At 32.0% G+C, this 17956-nt stretch overlaps 2 protein-coding genes across 2 annotated transcripts; one reads left to right on the top strand and one right to left on the bottom strand.

Annotated features, from left to right (window-relative positions):
* The first annotated feature begins 28 nt into the window (after positions 1-28).
* LOC114385042 (probable disease resistance protein At4g27220) lies at positions 29-10368 on the top strand. Its single transcript, XM_028344976.1, has 5 exons — positions 29-91; positions 4380-4459; positions 4557-7674; positions 9015-9801; positions 10066-10368. The coding sequence occupies exons 3-5, from the start codon at positions 4573-4575 to the stop codon at positions 10071-10073; spliced, it is 3897 nt and encodes a 1298-aa protein (XP_028200777.1). The 5' UTR covers positions 29-91; positions 4380-4459; positions 4557-4572; the 3' UTR covers positions 10074-10368.
* Positions 10369-10387: 19 nt separating this feature from the next.
* Positions 10388-14295, bottom strand: LOC114385043 (trans-cinnamate 4-monooxygenase-like). The gene is made up of 4 exons (XM_028344977.1): positions 13799-14295; positions 13223-13584; positions 12327-12460; positions 10388-11161 (listed from the first exon to the last, which is right to left on the bottom strand). The coding sequence occupies exons 1-4, from the start codon at positions 14219-14221 to the stop codon at positions 10563-10565; spliced, it is 1518 nt and encodes a 505-aa protein (XP_028200778.1). The 5' UTR covers positions 14222-14295; the 3' UTR covers positions 10388-10562.
* Positions 14296-17956: the final 3661 nt, after the last annotated feature.

Below are 17956 nucleotides of genomic sequence, written 5' to 3'. Positions count from 1 at the left end.
CCACATCATTCAATTAATATCGTGATTCGCAGCAATAAGGTTGTATCTAAATTCTTGACCTTCTTGACATCATATCTGCACATATCTTGAGGTACGCATCTCAATTCAAATCTTCAATTTAATTTAGATTTTGTTTAACTTCTGCAATTCATATTTTACATCCATGTTAATAATATAAGTTGTTGATATTATGAAGTTTAACTTCTGCAATAAAGTTTTTCTTTTGACGTACATAACAATAAAGTTCTAATTTTAAATATAGACCAAATCATCTATTTGATTTCTTATGTTATTTTTTTAGTTTAATATTTTATCTTTTGAAAAAATTTAGTTTAATCCTCTATCTTAATTAAAAGGTTTAAAAATAGTTCTTCAATTAGATAATTTAACACCATTAATAATATAAAAATATTAATCAGTGGCTAAAAAATACCACAAATTATATATATTTTCTTTCTAAACATCCTTCATTTTATATACACAAGAAAAAAAAACATAAAAAACCAAAACAAGTCAAAAACCACAAATCAAAGAACCAGTAATCACAAATCACAAAACTTGTGAACTATGGAAAGATGAACTTGCTCTTGAGGGCATGGACAGTGTGAGAGATTGGAGTCGATGTTGGCTGAGGGAGGTCGAGCATCTCACCATAGAACTTGTTGGCTTTGGTGATGATGAGAATGAGATCGCAAGCACAGTGGTCCTTTCCACATTGTTGGCTTGGCCCCAAAATGTAGGTTGCCTTCCTTCATCAAAACACGTGTCTCATAATATTTCATAGGTGTGACTTTATTGTAATTTAGACTTTGACCAGAATTTGGGAAAAAAGACTTGGAATGTTTGATTTGAGGAAAAAAATGGTGGAAGGTAGGCAGCAGACAAAACAAAGAAAATAATGGATGATAACAATGTTAACTATAAGAATCATTTCAAACCTTTTAAGTAAGAAAAAAGATGTGTTAAATCCAACTTTTTAGAAGATAAAACACTTCATTTTAAAATAAAAGAAAATAAAGTATTAAACTAAATAATAAATAAGATAAGAAAACAAATAGATTATTTGACCCAATATATTATCAACTATTTGCATGCTGAAAAGTATATTACTAGTTTCAATAATATTTACTATTTTTGTCTATTCCAAAAAATACTAATGAATAGTTATCATATTAAGGTATTGGAGTTATATTTCTATATTTTTCACGTTAAATTTGAATTTATGTACCAATATCTTCTTTCTTTATAAGAAAAAAATTGTTAAATAAGTGCATAAAGAGTTGTTCTTTGAAGGATAAAAATTAATTAGGTCGGATAACACTTTGCTTAAATAAGTAAGTCTTATTTAAAAATCAATAACCTTCAAAATCTAACCGCTTACTTGCCATGCTTTTGTTTATTTTAGTTTGACATTTTTAAGTGTACCTTGACCGGTTAAACTACTTGAAAGTCTGTTATATCTAAAAACTAAAGTCTTTTATATCTAAAAGTTTTTAGATAGATTACTATTATCCAGAATAACCTAATTGATTAATGGGTTAAAAAGGAAAAAAACTCTATGTACAACAAGATATAAACTATGAAAATTAAAATCACTTCTACTTAATTAAGGCATGAGATTGAAGTAGAAAAAAGTATGTTAACACTGTTTTGATCCCTTGTGGTTTTAGTAATTCTCACTTTAGTCTTTTCTGTTTTAAATTTTTTGTTTTGTCCTTTACGTTTTTTAATAAGGAATCAATTTTGTCATTTGATCAATTTCATACTAGCGAGTAAGACGCTCCAATATCTTTTTCCCATTTAATATTAATTTCACCAACAAATTTAGCTTTTATTAACGTGAAAAACAAAGCACAACCGAAAAACCAAACAAGTGAAGAACCTTAAAATTAACCAAACAATCTCAATGAAAGGATCTAGCAATCCCAAAGTGTACTAAATCTCAACCAACAAAGTTAGGAAAAAAATATGCAAACTGGACATGGGAATCATCAGTAGATGTACTCACTCTCTTTACAAAACCTTCACCACCTTAAAATATAAAGAATCAAAAGCAAAAATTTCTATATTAACCTTTATTTTTTAATATTTTTCCTTCAATCCAAGTGATTTTGCCTACTCGTGACTTGCTTGCAATATTTAGTGTTAGCTTAGGTCCTAAATTTTTTTATACGGATCAACAAAAATGAATAAATAGATAAGAGATTGATAATTTTGTGAAATTAACTTTCTCATTGTTAATTAATTTATAATTTTTATTTTCTACTGTCAATATTATAAAAAAATATTAGTAAAAAATAATTGATGATACATTTAAAAATTAAAATAATAATTATTATGGAATGGGGATACTTTGTGAAAATATCTTTAATTTTAAATTCTAACCGTTACTGTCATTCTTCAATTACATTAAATTGTATTGTTTATTTTCATGAGCATAGTATTATCTTTAAATTCAAATTAAATTATATTTTATGTTAAGTTTTAACAAATCCTATTGTCTTAAAAATATTATTCATATCATTTTTCAAATAACAAATATTATTGATATCACTGTAGTATTAGTCCTCTAACAACATTATTTTATGAAAATATTGGAAGAAGATATGAAAAAATTTTAAGTTATATATAGAGAAATAAATAGTACAACTCCGGTTAGAACACAATCTTATGTATGAATATGAAAACAACTAATAATAATCATCAAATCAAGATTAAAAATAGTAGACAATTGAGATTAAAATATTTAAAAATTAAAATCTAATATAACTATCAGATATTTAAAATATTTATCAAACAAAAAATAAAAATCTATAAAAGGTCTCAATTATCAATTTCTAAAATATTTCAATTAACACATCATCACCACTATGATCATCATTGTCACGATTACATTCATCATTATGATTGTCATTGTTGTTGTCGTCGCCTTGACCATTGTCGCCCTGCCACCACCACTATGACCACCATCGCCTTTCCATCTTGACTGTTGTTGTCACTATCATGATTGATGCTACAATCATCGCTCTCACCACCATGATCGTTGTTGCACATTGACGACAATGTCGATGGCAACAACAATGGTGATCAAGGCAATGAAGATGGTGAACGTCATAGTGGTTAAAGTGGTGATGAATTAATGATAATCTTGAAGAAGAGTGATGCAATTATTGAGATATCTTTGTATGCAATAGTTAATATCTTTTGTAGATTTGATTTTGGTTTGGTGAATATTTTAGATAGTTGATAGTTATATTAGAATTTAATTTAAATATTTTCTTATTCTTAAAAGGCAAGTAACATATTTATATCACTTGTCTCCATTTTTTGTAAGCCTTGAACAAATATTAAAATAATAAATGTTAGGCTAAGTAATACATTTGGTTCTTTATCTTAATTTTTATATATTTAGTTTTGTCTTTTATCTTTTTTAAAAAATAATTTACTCCTTTATCTATTAAATTTGGTCCAATTAGGTCCTTCTATGAGGTTAGAATTAAAATTGTTAATAATATTAACGTAATGATGGTTAAAAACTACCACAAAACAATACTTATGAGCTTGGACGCTTTTATGCACACAAAATTGAAAGATACCTATTATTTAGACAAAAACATATGCTAAATTCCAATTATGGATCTCTTTTAACACTTGATTTGCAATTTCTATCATCCTTTTTTCTATCACTATTTTACTAACCACATTTTAGAAAACCTGTATCTAGGTTCAATCCTTAATTTTGTATATGCTTGATTTCTTTTTTTTTTTTTCAAATGAACCTTATATCTAACATATTTATTTAATATATCATAAAAAATTAATTTCGTTAATTAAAACATAAAAAAACTTAATTAATATATTTATAGTTGAAGGTTAAACCAAAATTCTGGATTTTTAAAAAATATGAGGACTACAGTCGTGAAAAAAGGCAACAAAAATTGTGGATCAAAATTTAAAGGGAGACCACAAATTACAATTTACCCTCAAATTATAAAATTAAACCTCCCTTAAATCTTAAAATTGATTAAGATTTTTGTAGATTGAAGCATTCTGGTCTAAATGTCAAGATTTTGTAAAACTGGATATCTAGATTGAAAGAATTGAGCATATAATGTTAAACATGTGCATTAGAAAATAAGTTTCTTCAACCTAGTAACTTACCCAATTTGTTCTCTTCCATTCTTGATTGGAACGATATTTTTAAAGTTTCTTGGAGGAGAGTTGGCTTGGATTCCTCACTCAAATGCATAAAACATGGACTTAAAGCATAGACCAAAACAAATTAGATTTCGCAAAATCCATACGATAAGCAAACCCCCAAAACATTGGTTCAATTTAGTTCTCTGTTTAGAGTTCTAATACTACTTTTTTGCCCATAGTTGGAGAAAGGTATCGAATGTGCAACATCAACTACTTTCACTTCCGTTTTTAAATACAACAACGTCAACATCCATCAAAGGTATTATTACGTTATTCTTTCCTTTAATTGCATCACTACTCCCTACTTTGCTTAACATAATATTAAGCTAAAATGTTATGTACTCATTCATCATTAGGACTCTGCTATTACAAATGGGGGATATCGTTGTTTCCATCGTAGCAAAGTTAGCAGAATATACAGTGGACCCAATTTTACACCATGCTCGATACTTGTGTTGTTTCAACAACATTGCTGGGAATCTTCCAAATGCCAAGGAAGAATTGGAATTAACCCGAAACAGTGTGAAGGAACGAGTTGAAGAAGCTATTATGAGGACTGAAAAAATTGAACCAGCAGTTGAGAAGTGGCTGAAAGATGTTGAGAAAGTCTTAGAAGAAGTGCATATGCTTCAAGGAAGAATTTCGGAAGTAAGCAAGAGCTATTTCAGAAGGCAATTCCAATATTTTCTTACCAAAAAAATAGCAAGAAAAATTGAGAAAATGGCTCAACTCAACCACAACAGCAAGTTTGAGCCATTTTCTAAGATTCCCGAACTTCCAGGCATGAAGTACTATTCATCCAAAGATTTTGTTCTTTTCAAATCTAGAGAATCAACTTATAACAAGCTTTTGGAAGCTTTAAAGGATAAAAGTGTTTCCATGATTGGACTAGTTGGACTAGGAGGCTCAGGAAAAACTACTTTGGCGAAAGAGGTTGGTAAGAAAGCTGAGGAGTTAAAACTTTTTGAGAAGGTTGTCATGGCAACAGTCTCTCAAACTCCAAATATCAAAAGCATCCAAATGCAAATTGCTGATAAGTTGGGTTTGAAATTTGAGGAAAAAACAGAGGAAGGTAGAGCACAAAGACTATCAGAGAGATTAAGGACAGGCACAACTCTACTAATCTTGGATGATGTATGGGAAAAGCTAGAATTTGAGGCTATTGGTATTCCATACAATGAAAACAACAAGGGCTGTGGAGTGATTTTAACCACTCGGAGTAGAGAAGTATGCATTTCCATGCAATGCCAAACAATAATTGAGCTTAATCTCTTAGCTGGCAATGAAGCTTGGGATTTGTTCAAATTGAATGCAAACATAACTGATGACTCACCATATGCATCGAAAGGCGTTGCAACAAAAATTGTAGATGAGTGCAGAGGATTGCCTATTGCAATTGTGACGGTGGGAAGCACACTGAAGGGCAAAACTGTTAAAGAGTGGGAATTAGCATTGTCAAGACTAAAAGATTCTGAACCACTAGATATTCCAAAAGGCTTAAGAAGTCCTTATGGCTGTCTTGGATTGAGTTATGATAATTTGACCAATGAATTAGCCAAGTCCTTGTTCTTGTTGTGTTCTATATTTCCAGAGGATCATGAAATTGATTTGGAAGATTTATTTCGATTTGGAAAGGGAATGGGCCTACCTGGGACTTTTGGAACAATGGAGAAAGCAAGGAGGGAGATGCAGATAGCTGTTAGCATCCTCGTTGATTGTTATTTGTTGTTGCAGGCCAGTGAAAAAGAGAGGGTGAAAATGCATGACATGGTTCGTGATGTAGCCTTGTGGATAGCATCTAAAAGTGGTCAAGCAATTTTGGCAAGTACTGGAATGGATCCAAGAATGTTGATAGAGGATGAAACCATAAAAGAGAAGAGGGCAATATCCTTATGGGATTTGAAAAATGGCCAGCTTCTTGATGATGATCAATTGAATTGTCCATCGCTTGAAATTCTCTTGTTTCATTCTCCCGAGGTTGGCTTTGAAGTATCAAATGCTTGTTTTGAAAGGCTAAAAATGATTAAAATCCTGGCATTCTTAAGATTTAACTATACGTGGTGGACGTGGACGACAGATCGCACCTTGTCACTGCCACAATCAATGGAGTCATTACAAAATCTTCATACTCTGTGCTTGAGAGGTTATGAATTAGGTGACATCTCCATTTTGGAAAGCCTACAAGCACTTGAGGTTCTTGACTTGCGTGGTTCTTCTTTCATAGAATTGCCTAATGGAATCGCGTCATTAAAGAAATTGAAGCTTCTGGATTTGTTCAATTGTGTCATTCAGGAAAATAATGCTTACGAGGTTATAGGAAGATGTATGCAGCTGAATGAATTGTATTTGTATATACCTTCATATGCAAATGAGGAATTTCCGCATAATATCTCTTTCTCAAGATTAGAGAGGTATGTTTTAATTTTTAAAATGGACCCCTGGCAGCTGCGGACTGGCATGTTGGAAGAACATAGACCATGTAGAGCTTTATGCATAAATGGTTTTAATGCCTCAGTTCAAAGTTTTATATCATTACCAATCAAGGATTTCTTTCAAAAAGAAGAGTACCTTCATTTGAGGTACCTTAAGGGAGGTTACGAAAATGTAATCCCATCCATGGATCCACAAGGCATGAATCACTTGATTTTCCTAATCCTCGAATATTGTCCAGAGATAAAATGCGTCTTTGATAGTACCAATGTTGATCTGCTGCAAACTGAAGATGCGTTCTCCAGCCTAGTCATTTTAAGCTTGTCTCAATTGGATAACCTTGAAGAAGTGTTTAATGACCCCTCTTCCAGATGTTCTCTCAAAAGTTTAGAAGAGCTAAGCATAGAGAGTTGCAGACAATTGTACAATATTTCCTTTCCCAAGAACTCAAAGCTATGTCATCTCAAGTTCTTGACAATATATAAATGCCCGATGCTAACTTGTATCTTCAAGCCATCCATTGTCCAAACTCTAGAGCTGCTAGAAGTTGTGAGAATATATGGATGCTATGAATTGAAGCAGATAATAGAAGAAGTGGAAGAAGGGAGTGTTGATTATGTTAGCAGTCAAAGTCATACCTCTTTGATGCTCCCAAAATTAAGGACACTTACTATTCGTGGATGTCGCAGCTTGAAATATATATTCCCTATGTGTTATGCTCATGGGCTAGCAAGTTTGGAAGAACTGGTAATTGACGAATGTAATGAGTTGAAGTATGTATTTGGCAGTGAAAAGGAACATGATCTTACAGTGTACCAGCACCAGAGTCATCCTCAGACTAATATTCACATCAATTTCCTTAATTTGGAAACTCTATGGTTGGATGAGTTGCCGAATTTGGTAGAGATTTGGCCTAAATATTTTGATCCACATTTACCAAATTTGAAAGAGCTACGATGCATTGATTGTCCAAGACTGCCTGACTCTTGGGTGCGTAGGGTGATGATTATTGATTCAGATCTGCAACAAGACTCAACTGCAACGGTAATATATTTTTCGAAAATGATTATTTCTTTAATGATTATTTGTTAATTTATTTTTGGGGATGTAGTTGAAGCGTGAGTTGTGAACATGAATTGACTTTTGATGGATAAGAATTATGAATAGATAGATGGTGATAGAAACTGTATATGTTTTATAATTTTTTAAGACACTATTTCAAGTAATATTTTTTAAATGATAGTTTTTAGTTTTTTGTATTTTATTATCTTTTTACCCTGAAAATATTGAATTTTCATATTTTTTATATAAATTTTATTATATATTTTTACCATTATACTATGTACATTATTTCTTTTTCCAATATTAACATTATATGTATATTTCAAGATATTGACACTGATAATAATAGGTTTATTTTATTTTTTCTATCATTTTTTAATAGATTTTTATATTACTTAGTATTTATTTTAACAATTACACTAATCAACATAATGAAATGCTGATGTCTAAGAATATGTTATTTTTTATATAAATTTTATTATATATTTTTACCATTATACTATGTACATTATTTCTTTTTCCAATATTAACATTATATGTATACTTCAAGATATTGACAGTGATAATAATAGGTTTATTTTATTTTTTCAATCCTTTTTTAATAGATTTTTATATTACTTAGTATTTATTTTAACAATTACACTAATCAACATAATGAAAGGTTGATGTCTAAGAATATGTTATTTTTTATATAAATTTTATTATATATTTTTACCATTATACTATGTACATTTTTTTTTTCCAATATTAGTATTATATGTACACTTCAAGATATTGACAGTGATAATAATAGGTTTATTTTATTTTTCCTATTATTTTTCAATAGATTTTTATATTACTTAGTATTTATTTTAACAATTACACTAATCAACATAATGAAATTGAATAACAATATAATTCATGGTTCATGTTTTGTATATATTATAAATATTTTGATCAAAATAACAACTAACATATAGGTATTTATTAAACATAATATTATAATTGAACATGTAAATTGTAAATGACCTAATGTATAATTTAAAATTAAAAAATGCTTAAAACTTTTTTAAGCATGCAATTACCTACTATTGTTCGTAAGCGGACACTAGTCAACATTTAACCTTACAATTAGCACTTAATTTTTTAAAATACTATTTAGTTATTACATTTTACATTAATTTTTATATTCATGGCCAAATTCTTTTTAAAAAACAATATATTGTACATCCTTGAAGTAAAAGTATTCATTTTCTTGGTATGGTCTTTCTTTAGATTGGAAATTCCATTAAATTGAATTATCACACGTAACAAACTAACAGTGAATTTTGTTATGTATATAGGAGAAGGAATTATTATGCTTGGTTACCACCACATTCAACCAATTATCCAATCAAGTGCTTTCCTCTAAACTTGGACATGTACTCAAATTTAGACAACTTGGATTGACTGGTCTTGGAGTAAAAGGTCTTTTCCAATTCCAAATCAGAGAACATGGGAGCAACAGAGAACTTGCTCCTTTAAACTTGGATCTAACGCGTGCTGAATTGAGGGATCTACCTGAACTCGAGTTCATATGGAAGGGCCCCACAAATTTTCTAAGCCTCCAGATGCTTGAATTGATTGAGGTGAATGGATGTCCAAAATTGAAAACCATCTTCTCCCCTACCATTGTTAGAAGCTTACCAATGCTGGGAAGACTGGAAATAACTGATTGTGAGGAATTGGAGCAAATATTTGATTCAGGTGATGCACAAAGCCTATATACTTGTTCACAACAAGTGTGCTTCCCAAATCTCAGTATTATTTGGGTCGAAAAGTGCAACAAGTTGAAATACCTTTTTCATAATTTTGTGGCTGGTCACTTCCACAATCTGATCGAGTTGGAGATAGAAGACTGCTCTGAGTTACAGAAGGTTTTTGCTTTTGAATGTGAAACTGATGACGATGGTCAAGAAGGGATTGTTAAGGATGGAGAAAAAGTACTACTACATAACCTGCTACGTATAAGACTCAGCCGTTTGCCAAACTTCAAAGAGATTCACCATGGATTCAAGTTAAAAGATGATGTTGAAGAATATTTCATAAATGATTGTCCTAAATATTCTCCAAGTTTATATCTACACACAGGTACAAATCTCATGTCCTTTTACTAGGAACAATTCCTATGTCTTGGATATTACAATGTCAAGAAGTGAAATATTATGTCATTATAAAGATGTTGGTTAAACATTGGTCGATGATGAAGTCCTTAATTTCATAAAGCTTTAAAGATGGAACTATAATATTATACTTGCTCTAATTTTCTACTCATGCTATTTTCATTACATTTTCTTACTGTTGGAACTCTTGTTTTTGCTGCATGGAATCTCTCTTAAACCCTTATTTAAATAGAAGAGTAAAGAATGAGCATCGAGCAAGGCCTAGGAGTGTATGAGTATGCGGAAGAGAAAGATGAAGACTAAAGACTCCATTCTGCTGCCTTACTCACTTTGTGTTCTTTACTCCATTGTGATGACTTAATTTGTACCTTTTAAATTAACTTCATTGGAGGATTACTTCCTTGCTTGCTTTTTATTGTTTATTTTATTATTTGGTGAGTTTCTTTCTAGACTTGTTTTAGTTTGTAGAGTTGGATTTCACTCGTGGTTTGTTACCTTGTTACCTTTCTATTATATAACTTTCTATTATAAACCATCTCAAAACTCTGCATGCATCACTTCAAGTTCAGAGATTTAGAATGGGACAACACAAACATTACCTAGCCATTAGCAGGCCAATTATATATGATATTTCCAGAACAACCCCATTTTCAAGCATTGATACAATAAAGAGTAAGAAAAGAAAAAAATAAAGGGGATTGCCACAATCATATGATCATGTGGTGAAGTCTAAAATGACCTTGGCTTTGCCACAATGGTGGAATGCTTGAGTATGTGCAAGCTAAACTGCCCTCCTTTCTCACTAGTGTCAATCTGGGACTGGCCAGGGGGAGGCAAGAGCTCAAAGTTTTGGACCAAACGTCCCAAAGTGATGGCAAGAATAGGCAATGCAAGAATGATTCCGGGGCAACTCCTTCTGCCAACCCCAAAGGGAAGGTACCTAAAGTCATTGCCATTGGCTTCCACATGCAATTCCTCCTCCAAGAACCTCTCTGGCCGGAACTCCTCTGGCTTCTTCCAGTGTGCAGGGTTGTTGGCCAGCCACCATGCATTCACCAATATCTTGCTCTCTGCTGGGATGTCATAGCCACCAAGCTTCGCATCGTGGAGGTTCATGTGTGGGACAAGGAGAGGGATTGCCATTCGAAGCCGAAGAGTTTCCTTCACAACTGCTTGAAGGTATGGCAGCTTTTGGATGTCTGGCTCAGTCACTTGGTGCCCTGCTTCAAGAACTCTATCAATTTCATCCCTCACCTTCTGCTGGATCTCTGGGTGGTTCACAAGCTCAGCAATGCCCCATTCAATCGACCATAGAGTTGTCTCAATTGCTGAAATAATAACACATATATAATTGCTACTTAGAAAAAATCATCATATGATTTGATGTAACATAGACTATATAGTGTATGTAGACTTTAATAGTAATTCAATCACAAATTCTTATATATAGTAAGGCTGGTGGCATGATTTTTTTAATTAATTAGTTAATAATGTAAAATGTTTTACCTGGTTGATACATGGAAATTAGACTCAGACTCTAGAATATATTTACCTTTTCAATAAACTAAATTAAGGTTTTGAATTTCCATGATACCATCTTAATCATACTATGCCTTTTGTTTTCCACTTTTCTCTAAAAGCCCCCCATTCTTTTTCCTCTCTTTCCTTCTAATCTAAACTGAGAATCTAAGTAAAACCACCTGCGACTTTTGGCGGAGGTAGGCCCACCTACCAAATTTGGTCACTATCATTACCCACTACCACTACGAGACTATCATCAGTTGATCACCCACACTCAATTTATAAAAATTTAAAAAGTCTGTTTTTTTAAGTTAAAATTTAAAAAGTTACCCACACTCAATATATGTAAAAATAGAAAGATAAGAACGAGTCTCCATATAAATTAACTAAGGTCACACATCAGAATAAACAAGTTGACAAATAGATAAGAATGAGCCCCAACATGGCATTGGAAGAGTAGCCACCACTTCAACTATCCACCAAACCCCTTATTCATTCATTCAATGAAAAACATAACATAACTACGTGTCCCGTTTCCCCCCTCTAAAAGAAATTCAGAAAATGACCAATAAAATATTTTTGTGTGCTCATTAAATACCCCGTTATGTTTGGTAGTATTTCTCATAAATGAAAAAAAGTTATTAAAAATATAGCGGCTATCAATCCTTGGACCAGAAAAACTATACTTTTGTAAAAACCTAAATTTGAGAAAAATAATCAGTCAATTTCTTGATTTTAAAAAACTTCCTCTCTATAAAATGGTTGATGAAATTGCGGTGCAGCTCCATACTAACTTCTTGTATCAGCAAATAAATATATATGAAATGAAAAAAAAAAATCTACCGTATGATTTAAATTAAAATATTTTATAAATTTAATTAATTTTAGTAACTCTACGTGTCCTGCACCATAATTATCATTTTTTGTTTGTTTCTTGTAGTGGGGGTAGAAATACAAGGCAAAGCATCATACCAGCGACATTGATGTTTTCAACAATGTAAAGGACGTTGTCTTCGTTGATCTCGCCTTTTCTCTGGGCATCCAAAATGTGGTCAATAGCGCATTTTAGTTCATTGTTATTGCTGCTCTTTATGCTTCCAAGCTTCCTGTTATAACATTGTCCATTTAATTTAATTTATTAGAAATAAATATACTAAGCCAAACTCTATAGTTTTAGCTACTACTCCGTAACATAAATTGTCACTTTCGTAAAAGTGGCTATTTAATTTAGGATCATGTCATCAATGACGTATATATAAAAAAAAGCTGCAGTTGCAAAATTAAATAAAAAAGCATAATACATTATTACTAAACAAAGTATAAAATTTGCTTTCCACCCACTAGTTCAAACTAAACTCTTTCATACCCATTCAAAGATAAACGATCTCCAATTCAAGATTCTACGCCTAGAAAAAGCGAAAAACTAGTTGACTCAATCAGAGTACCAAACTGAAAAAGGTACTTTAGGAATCACACAAACACGAATTAAAACCAAAAACAAAAGGAAAGAAACATAGTAAAGTGCAGAAAAGAAAAGTAAACAGAAAGCAAGTGATTGAAACTGGATGGAGGTCCAAATCCAAAAAAAAAGTAGTATCAAAAAGTAAAACACAAAAAACATGAGATTACGAAAAAGAAAACATTTACACTATGTCTTAAAAAATTTAAAGCAACGTCAAACTTGCAAATATTTTTCGTACTCCTAACATTTTCTCAGTGTTTCTAACATTGTTCTTCAATTAGAAGACCAAATGCCCCAAAATTTGTATCTAAACTTTATCATTACTGAATTTTTATAGCGTACATGATGACTTTAGAATTAATGAATTAATGAAGGAAAGGAAATGATGAAACAGAAAAAAACTTACTTCCTCTCGTCAACGAAGTAATCCTTGAAGAGCTTCAACCTGGTCTCCTTCACCTCCTTACAAATCTTCAAGTAACCCTTCAAAAAGGGTCTCAAGATGGGAATAAAATCGCCATAGTTATACTCAAAGCTCTGCGCCAAGCGACTCCTCTCTCCGTTCAAGGCCCTAAGCCTCTGGAAGATCGGATCCTCCTCGCTCTCGAACCTCCGGTCGAACATGATGCGGTACATGTTGTTGTACATCATGAGCTGGAGGCGGCGGCGGATGACGGTGCCGGAGACGGCGGCGTCGGGGTTGTTCTTGACGTCCTCCACGACGGCGGCGGCCTCGGATTCCCAGCCATGGCGGTATTGTTGCACCACCTAGAGATATAAAATGAATTGGATTGTTAATTAAGAAACAAGAAAGTGAGAAAAAGAAAAAGTAACGTGAAATAATAATCCTAAAAAAATGATTGAACTAGTCCGAATTATAAGATTGATCTAATAATTTTTTTTAAAAAATGATTTTTTTGATATTGCTACTAATCAAAATTAATAATTAATCCTGATAGATAAAAAGAAAATGTTGCACTACCTTGTTGGTGAAGAAGGGGACGGTCATGATGCGGCGCATTTTGCGCCAGTGCTCGCCGTAGACGGTGAAGACCATGTCCTGGCCCTTGCCGGTGAAGATGTCGAAGACGACGTTGCGAGTGCGGGAGCCGAACTCCACGCCCTGCGTGTGGAGAACCTCCTTGGCGAGCTCCGGGGAAGAAACCACGACGAGATTACGCTGCCCCATGCGGAGGAGGAAGATGTCACCGAATTTTTTGGCGAGATCGGTGAGGTTGCGGTGGTTGAGGTCGTCGCCGACCTGGAGCCAGTTGCCGAAGATGGGGACGGGGAGGGGGCCCGGCGGGAGCTTGAATTTGCGGCCGCGGAGGGTGGAGACGGCAATGGCGACCACCGCGGCGAGGAAGAGACCTATGAGGGTCTTTTCCAGAAGGAGGAGATCCATTTGTAGAAGAGTTGTCACTTGTTAGTGTTTTACGATTTGGTTTGGTGAATTGAGAATTGTGAATTGTGATTTGGGGTTTTATAGAGGGGATTATGATGGGGTTAGGTGGAGATTGTGGTTTCAGTGTTGTGTTTGTGTCCTTGTGACGTACTACGTCTATCACCATTCACCACCCCAGAGTTTTAAACTTGTAATTAACAAATAATAATAATATTCATTAAAGTGATAATTACTAATTACAGTACATAATCAGTTATGGGGTGAGGAATGTAGGGCTAGCTCCTTTCCTTTTTTAAGAAATGCAAAAAATGAGAGGCTAAACACAAACATACACCAACTCTTTTGCAGATGCTCAGAACTCAGCTCAGAACTCAGAAGTAGTACTGCTATTATGATCCTGATTCAGTCATGTTGAAGTTAATTACTAGTTTATAGTCGAATTTTGTTAATTACTTTTTAGATATTAATTACTAGTATAGTAATTTCCCTTATTTTTTTAAAGTTTATGAGAGTGTAAAGAATATGACATTTCATACTATTATTATATGATAACATGAGGACTTTTAGTGATGAAAAAGGTATTTATTAAATTTTTTATATTGATAAGTGCGGCATTATCTGTTTTAAATTGTATTGTATGATACTAAATCGTGGATGTGTTTGGTTGTATTTTAGTACTAAAATTGTTGTTGTGAATGGTTGACTCTGTTTCATTTTGTTGGTACTGAATCAATTTGATTTGCTCCTCCATTATGTTTGGTACATATATAAAAATAAAGATTGATGAATTGAGGAAAAGAATATAATCATTTTTAAAGGTGAGAAGTTGAGGAGGGAAAAAAGAAATTAACGAAGATTACAGATTTTTTTAGAGTCTTATTTTAAAAGTCAAAAGAAAGTTACTACATTAGATAACAGATTAAAAAGTAATATTGTTGTCATTAGTAGTATTTGTTTTATTATTATTATTATTATATTAAGGAACACAAACATGATTTTATTTAAAAAAATAGTTTTCACTTTTAGAACATTTAGTTTTTGTTAAGATAAATAATTTAGATTTATATTTGTGTTTAATCACTTTTTCAACTCAAATTATTTTTTATTTCATATATTTTTTTTATAAAAAAAAAATCAAAGTGTTTTGCTTTTGGAGCATGGGGCAGGGGAAATTGTGGATGGAACACTGACGGCGTTAAATTACGCTGACTGTGAGTGGATGGTAGGCAGAGAAGACAGAGAGCACGTGACGTGCTTTTGCTTGTAGTAGGTGAGGAGGGGTTGGTGGCATGCAGAAATTTTTAATTTTTATATAAGATAAGACTAAAATAAAATTGTCATCTTCTTAAGTACTAGTGTAGTAAAATATTTGTAATTGTCATGTTACCTCTCATATCCCATTAAGACATTTTCATTTTGAAAACATATTTTTTTAACATAAATTCTTTTAACACATTTTATTTTATTGTTCATTAAAATTTATTAAAGATTATGTTAGAGACCTATTAAATATGATGTAGAATCTATTATCTTTTGTAATTTTTAAAAAATTTCAACCAACAAAAATAATATATTCAAAAAAATAGTTAAAGAGTTTATTATTAGTATTTCTCTTTTTGTTTATAGAGTAAGAAACTAATGTTTTTACTTGAAGAATTTTTAAAATTTGACCAGCATTTACTTCGCCAGGAGAGAAATTAATTGTAGGATAGGAGAGAAATAGGATTAAAAAAAACACAGAAGCCTAACTGAACATAAGTGGAAAACAGTAGTAAAATAGATTTTACGAGTATTTGATTTGAGAAAAATAAGAAAGACGAAAAAGGATAAAAAGAATATTATCTCTTCATCTCTCCTAATTTAAACTCTCTATTTTCCAAACACTGATGCATGTTCTTTACTTTGATATTTTATCAAAAAGATTTTTACAAAACAATTTTATGATTCTGTAGTGGCAGCATATATCTATCATGTGATAGAAAAGTGAAAACTAGATTCTATGTGATAACAAAATATTTTAAGGGTAGCTAGCTTATGAAACATTACAATAAAAGTTTACTTGATATATCATTTTATCCATGTACCTAAGAAGGAAAAACCTTGTTTCTAATCAACTTCTGATTTGTAAGCAAAGAATTGAGAAAGAAAAATCAGAAACAAGCATGTTTTGTACAAAAAAAAAAAAAAAAAAACCTAATCAAGATCTATATCATTGAATAGCCAGGGTTGGAGACTCTCTCCTAGCTGAATTTACTTGCAGTGATAGTGAGTTTGAGCTATAGTTGGGACCTTGCATTGGGTACAAGTTTGTGGAATGTGATACTGAGTGTGAATATAGTGGACATCTTTCACTCTTGGGATGTTAACAAAATATCAATGCATGTTCATGCTAATGTCATTCTGAATATTAAAAGACTGATAAGTATAGAGAGTTGACTTTTATGGTGTCTTAGATGTTCTGGCGGTATGGGCCGGGGAGGAAGGAACCAAGATTGTCTCCAGTCGTGGACTTCTTCTGCGGATATGGTTCTTCAGAGTCTTCTTGAAGACTCACCTTTGCTTCCTTAGTTGTTTGTGTTTATTTTCTTTCTTTACCCCCCAAAAAAATAATCATTGAATAGCCATTGTCGATCATGTCATGGGGTGGTGACCTTAATCAAAATAGGTGTGACATTTAAATTTAAATTAGCATATACCTATATATCCGATGATTATTCTTTATCAAAGAAAATCTACTATATATGATCGACATCATTTCAAATTTAAATTTTTGAGGGTTGAATTCACCCTTACACTTAAACTCATATTTCATGTTAATAATTTTTTTTATCGGTTAATATTAATTATTAATTTATTAAATTTTATTGGTGAAAAATTCAAACTCATCATCTATTTTTTTCTTTTTTCCATCTTTAATTATTGAATCAATCTTATATGTATAGTATTGTGATCCCCTTAATGATCTTTATTATGGCTACTCTTATCATCATTTGTTATCATTTAAGTATCACTACCTTTACCACTGCTTCAATTTGTTCGATTGATGCACCATTACCTATGGAATATATTTTTTTTTTTTTACTCAAACCAAACATTAGTTTACTTATATAAATTGTTATAAATTCTTTGATATAAAGTTTCATTCCCACGGAAATTAAAAAAATTGTAATTAAAGGTTCAAAACACTATTTTTTTTTTCGCAACCTAAACATACAAATTATGATTCTAAGCCGATTCTAATTCTGTGAAAGTTCAAATTATAATTATAAACAGCAATCCCAATTTCATGCATATCAAAAACCATATATTTGATTGAAGAAGAGCTGGTACTGTGTGTGTGCGCGCGCATTAAAAGGATAGATAAGATGGGTGATATTTTATTTGGGAGCAACCACACCATTACCAAAACTGGAGAATCAAACTATCTGTGAATCTTTATGAAACGCAACTGAAGATTGATGCGAAGACATGGAACTATATATGGTGGGGTTAATTAGTGAGTGAGAATTAGTGGAGTTGGATCATGTTGGAAGGGTGGCTCCACCAAGATTATATAATAATATTCATGTCAAAAAAAGGAATTGAATGCGATGTTAACTTATATGGTATTTGCGTGCATTTAAATATATATAGATAGATAGATAGGTATCACGTACTCATACTCATTTGTGCTGGGTTGGGTGGGTATTCTTTATATAGCAAATATGCCTTAATGAACCAAACCCCACGACCACG

This window comes from Glycine soja, chromosome 14, assembly GCF_004193775.1.
Source record: "Glycine soja cultivar W05 chromosome 14, ASM419377v2, whole genome shotgun sequence".
NCBI classification, from domain to species: Eukaryota; Viridiplantae; Streptophyta; class Magnoliopsida; order Fabales; family Fabaceae; genus Glycine; species Glycine soja.
This window is presented reverse-complemented; position numbering and strand designations above follow the sequence as displayed.

Bases quoted from the DNA above. Each gene is read 5' to 3' on its own strand.
- LOC114385043 (XM_028344977.1), bottom strand. From the start codon at position 14,221: ATGGATCTCCTCCTTCTGGAAAAGACCCTCATAGGTCTCTTCCTCGCC. The intron at 12,461-13,222 runs GTAAGTTTTTTT...ATGTTATAACAG, and splicing joins TACTTCGTTGACGAGAGGAA to GAAGCTTGGAAGCATAAAGA. The intron at 11,162-12,326 runs GTATGATGCTTT...TTATTATTTCAG, and splicing joins TGAAAACATCAATGTCGCTG to CAATTGAGACAACTCTATGG.
- LOC114385042 (XM_028344976.1), top strand. From the start codon at position 4,573: ATGGGGGATATCGTTGTTTCCATCGTAGCAAAGTTAGCAGAATATACA. The intron at 7,675-9,014 runs GTAATATATTTT...TTATGTATATAG, and splicing joins AACAAGACTCAACTGCAACG to GAGAAGGAATTATTATGCTT.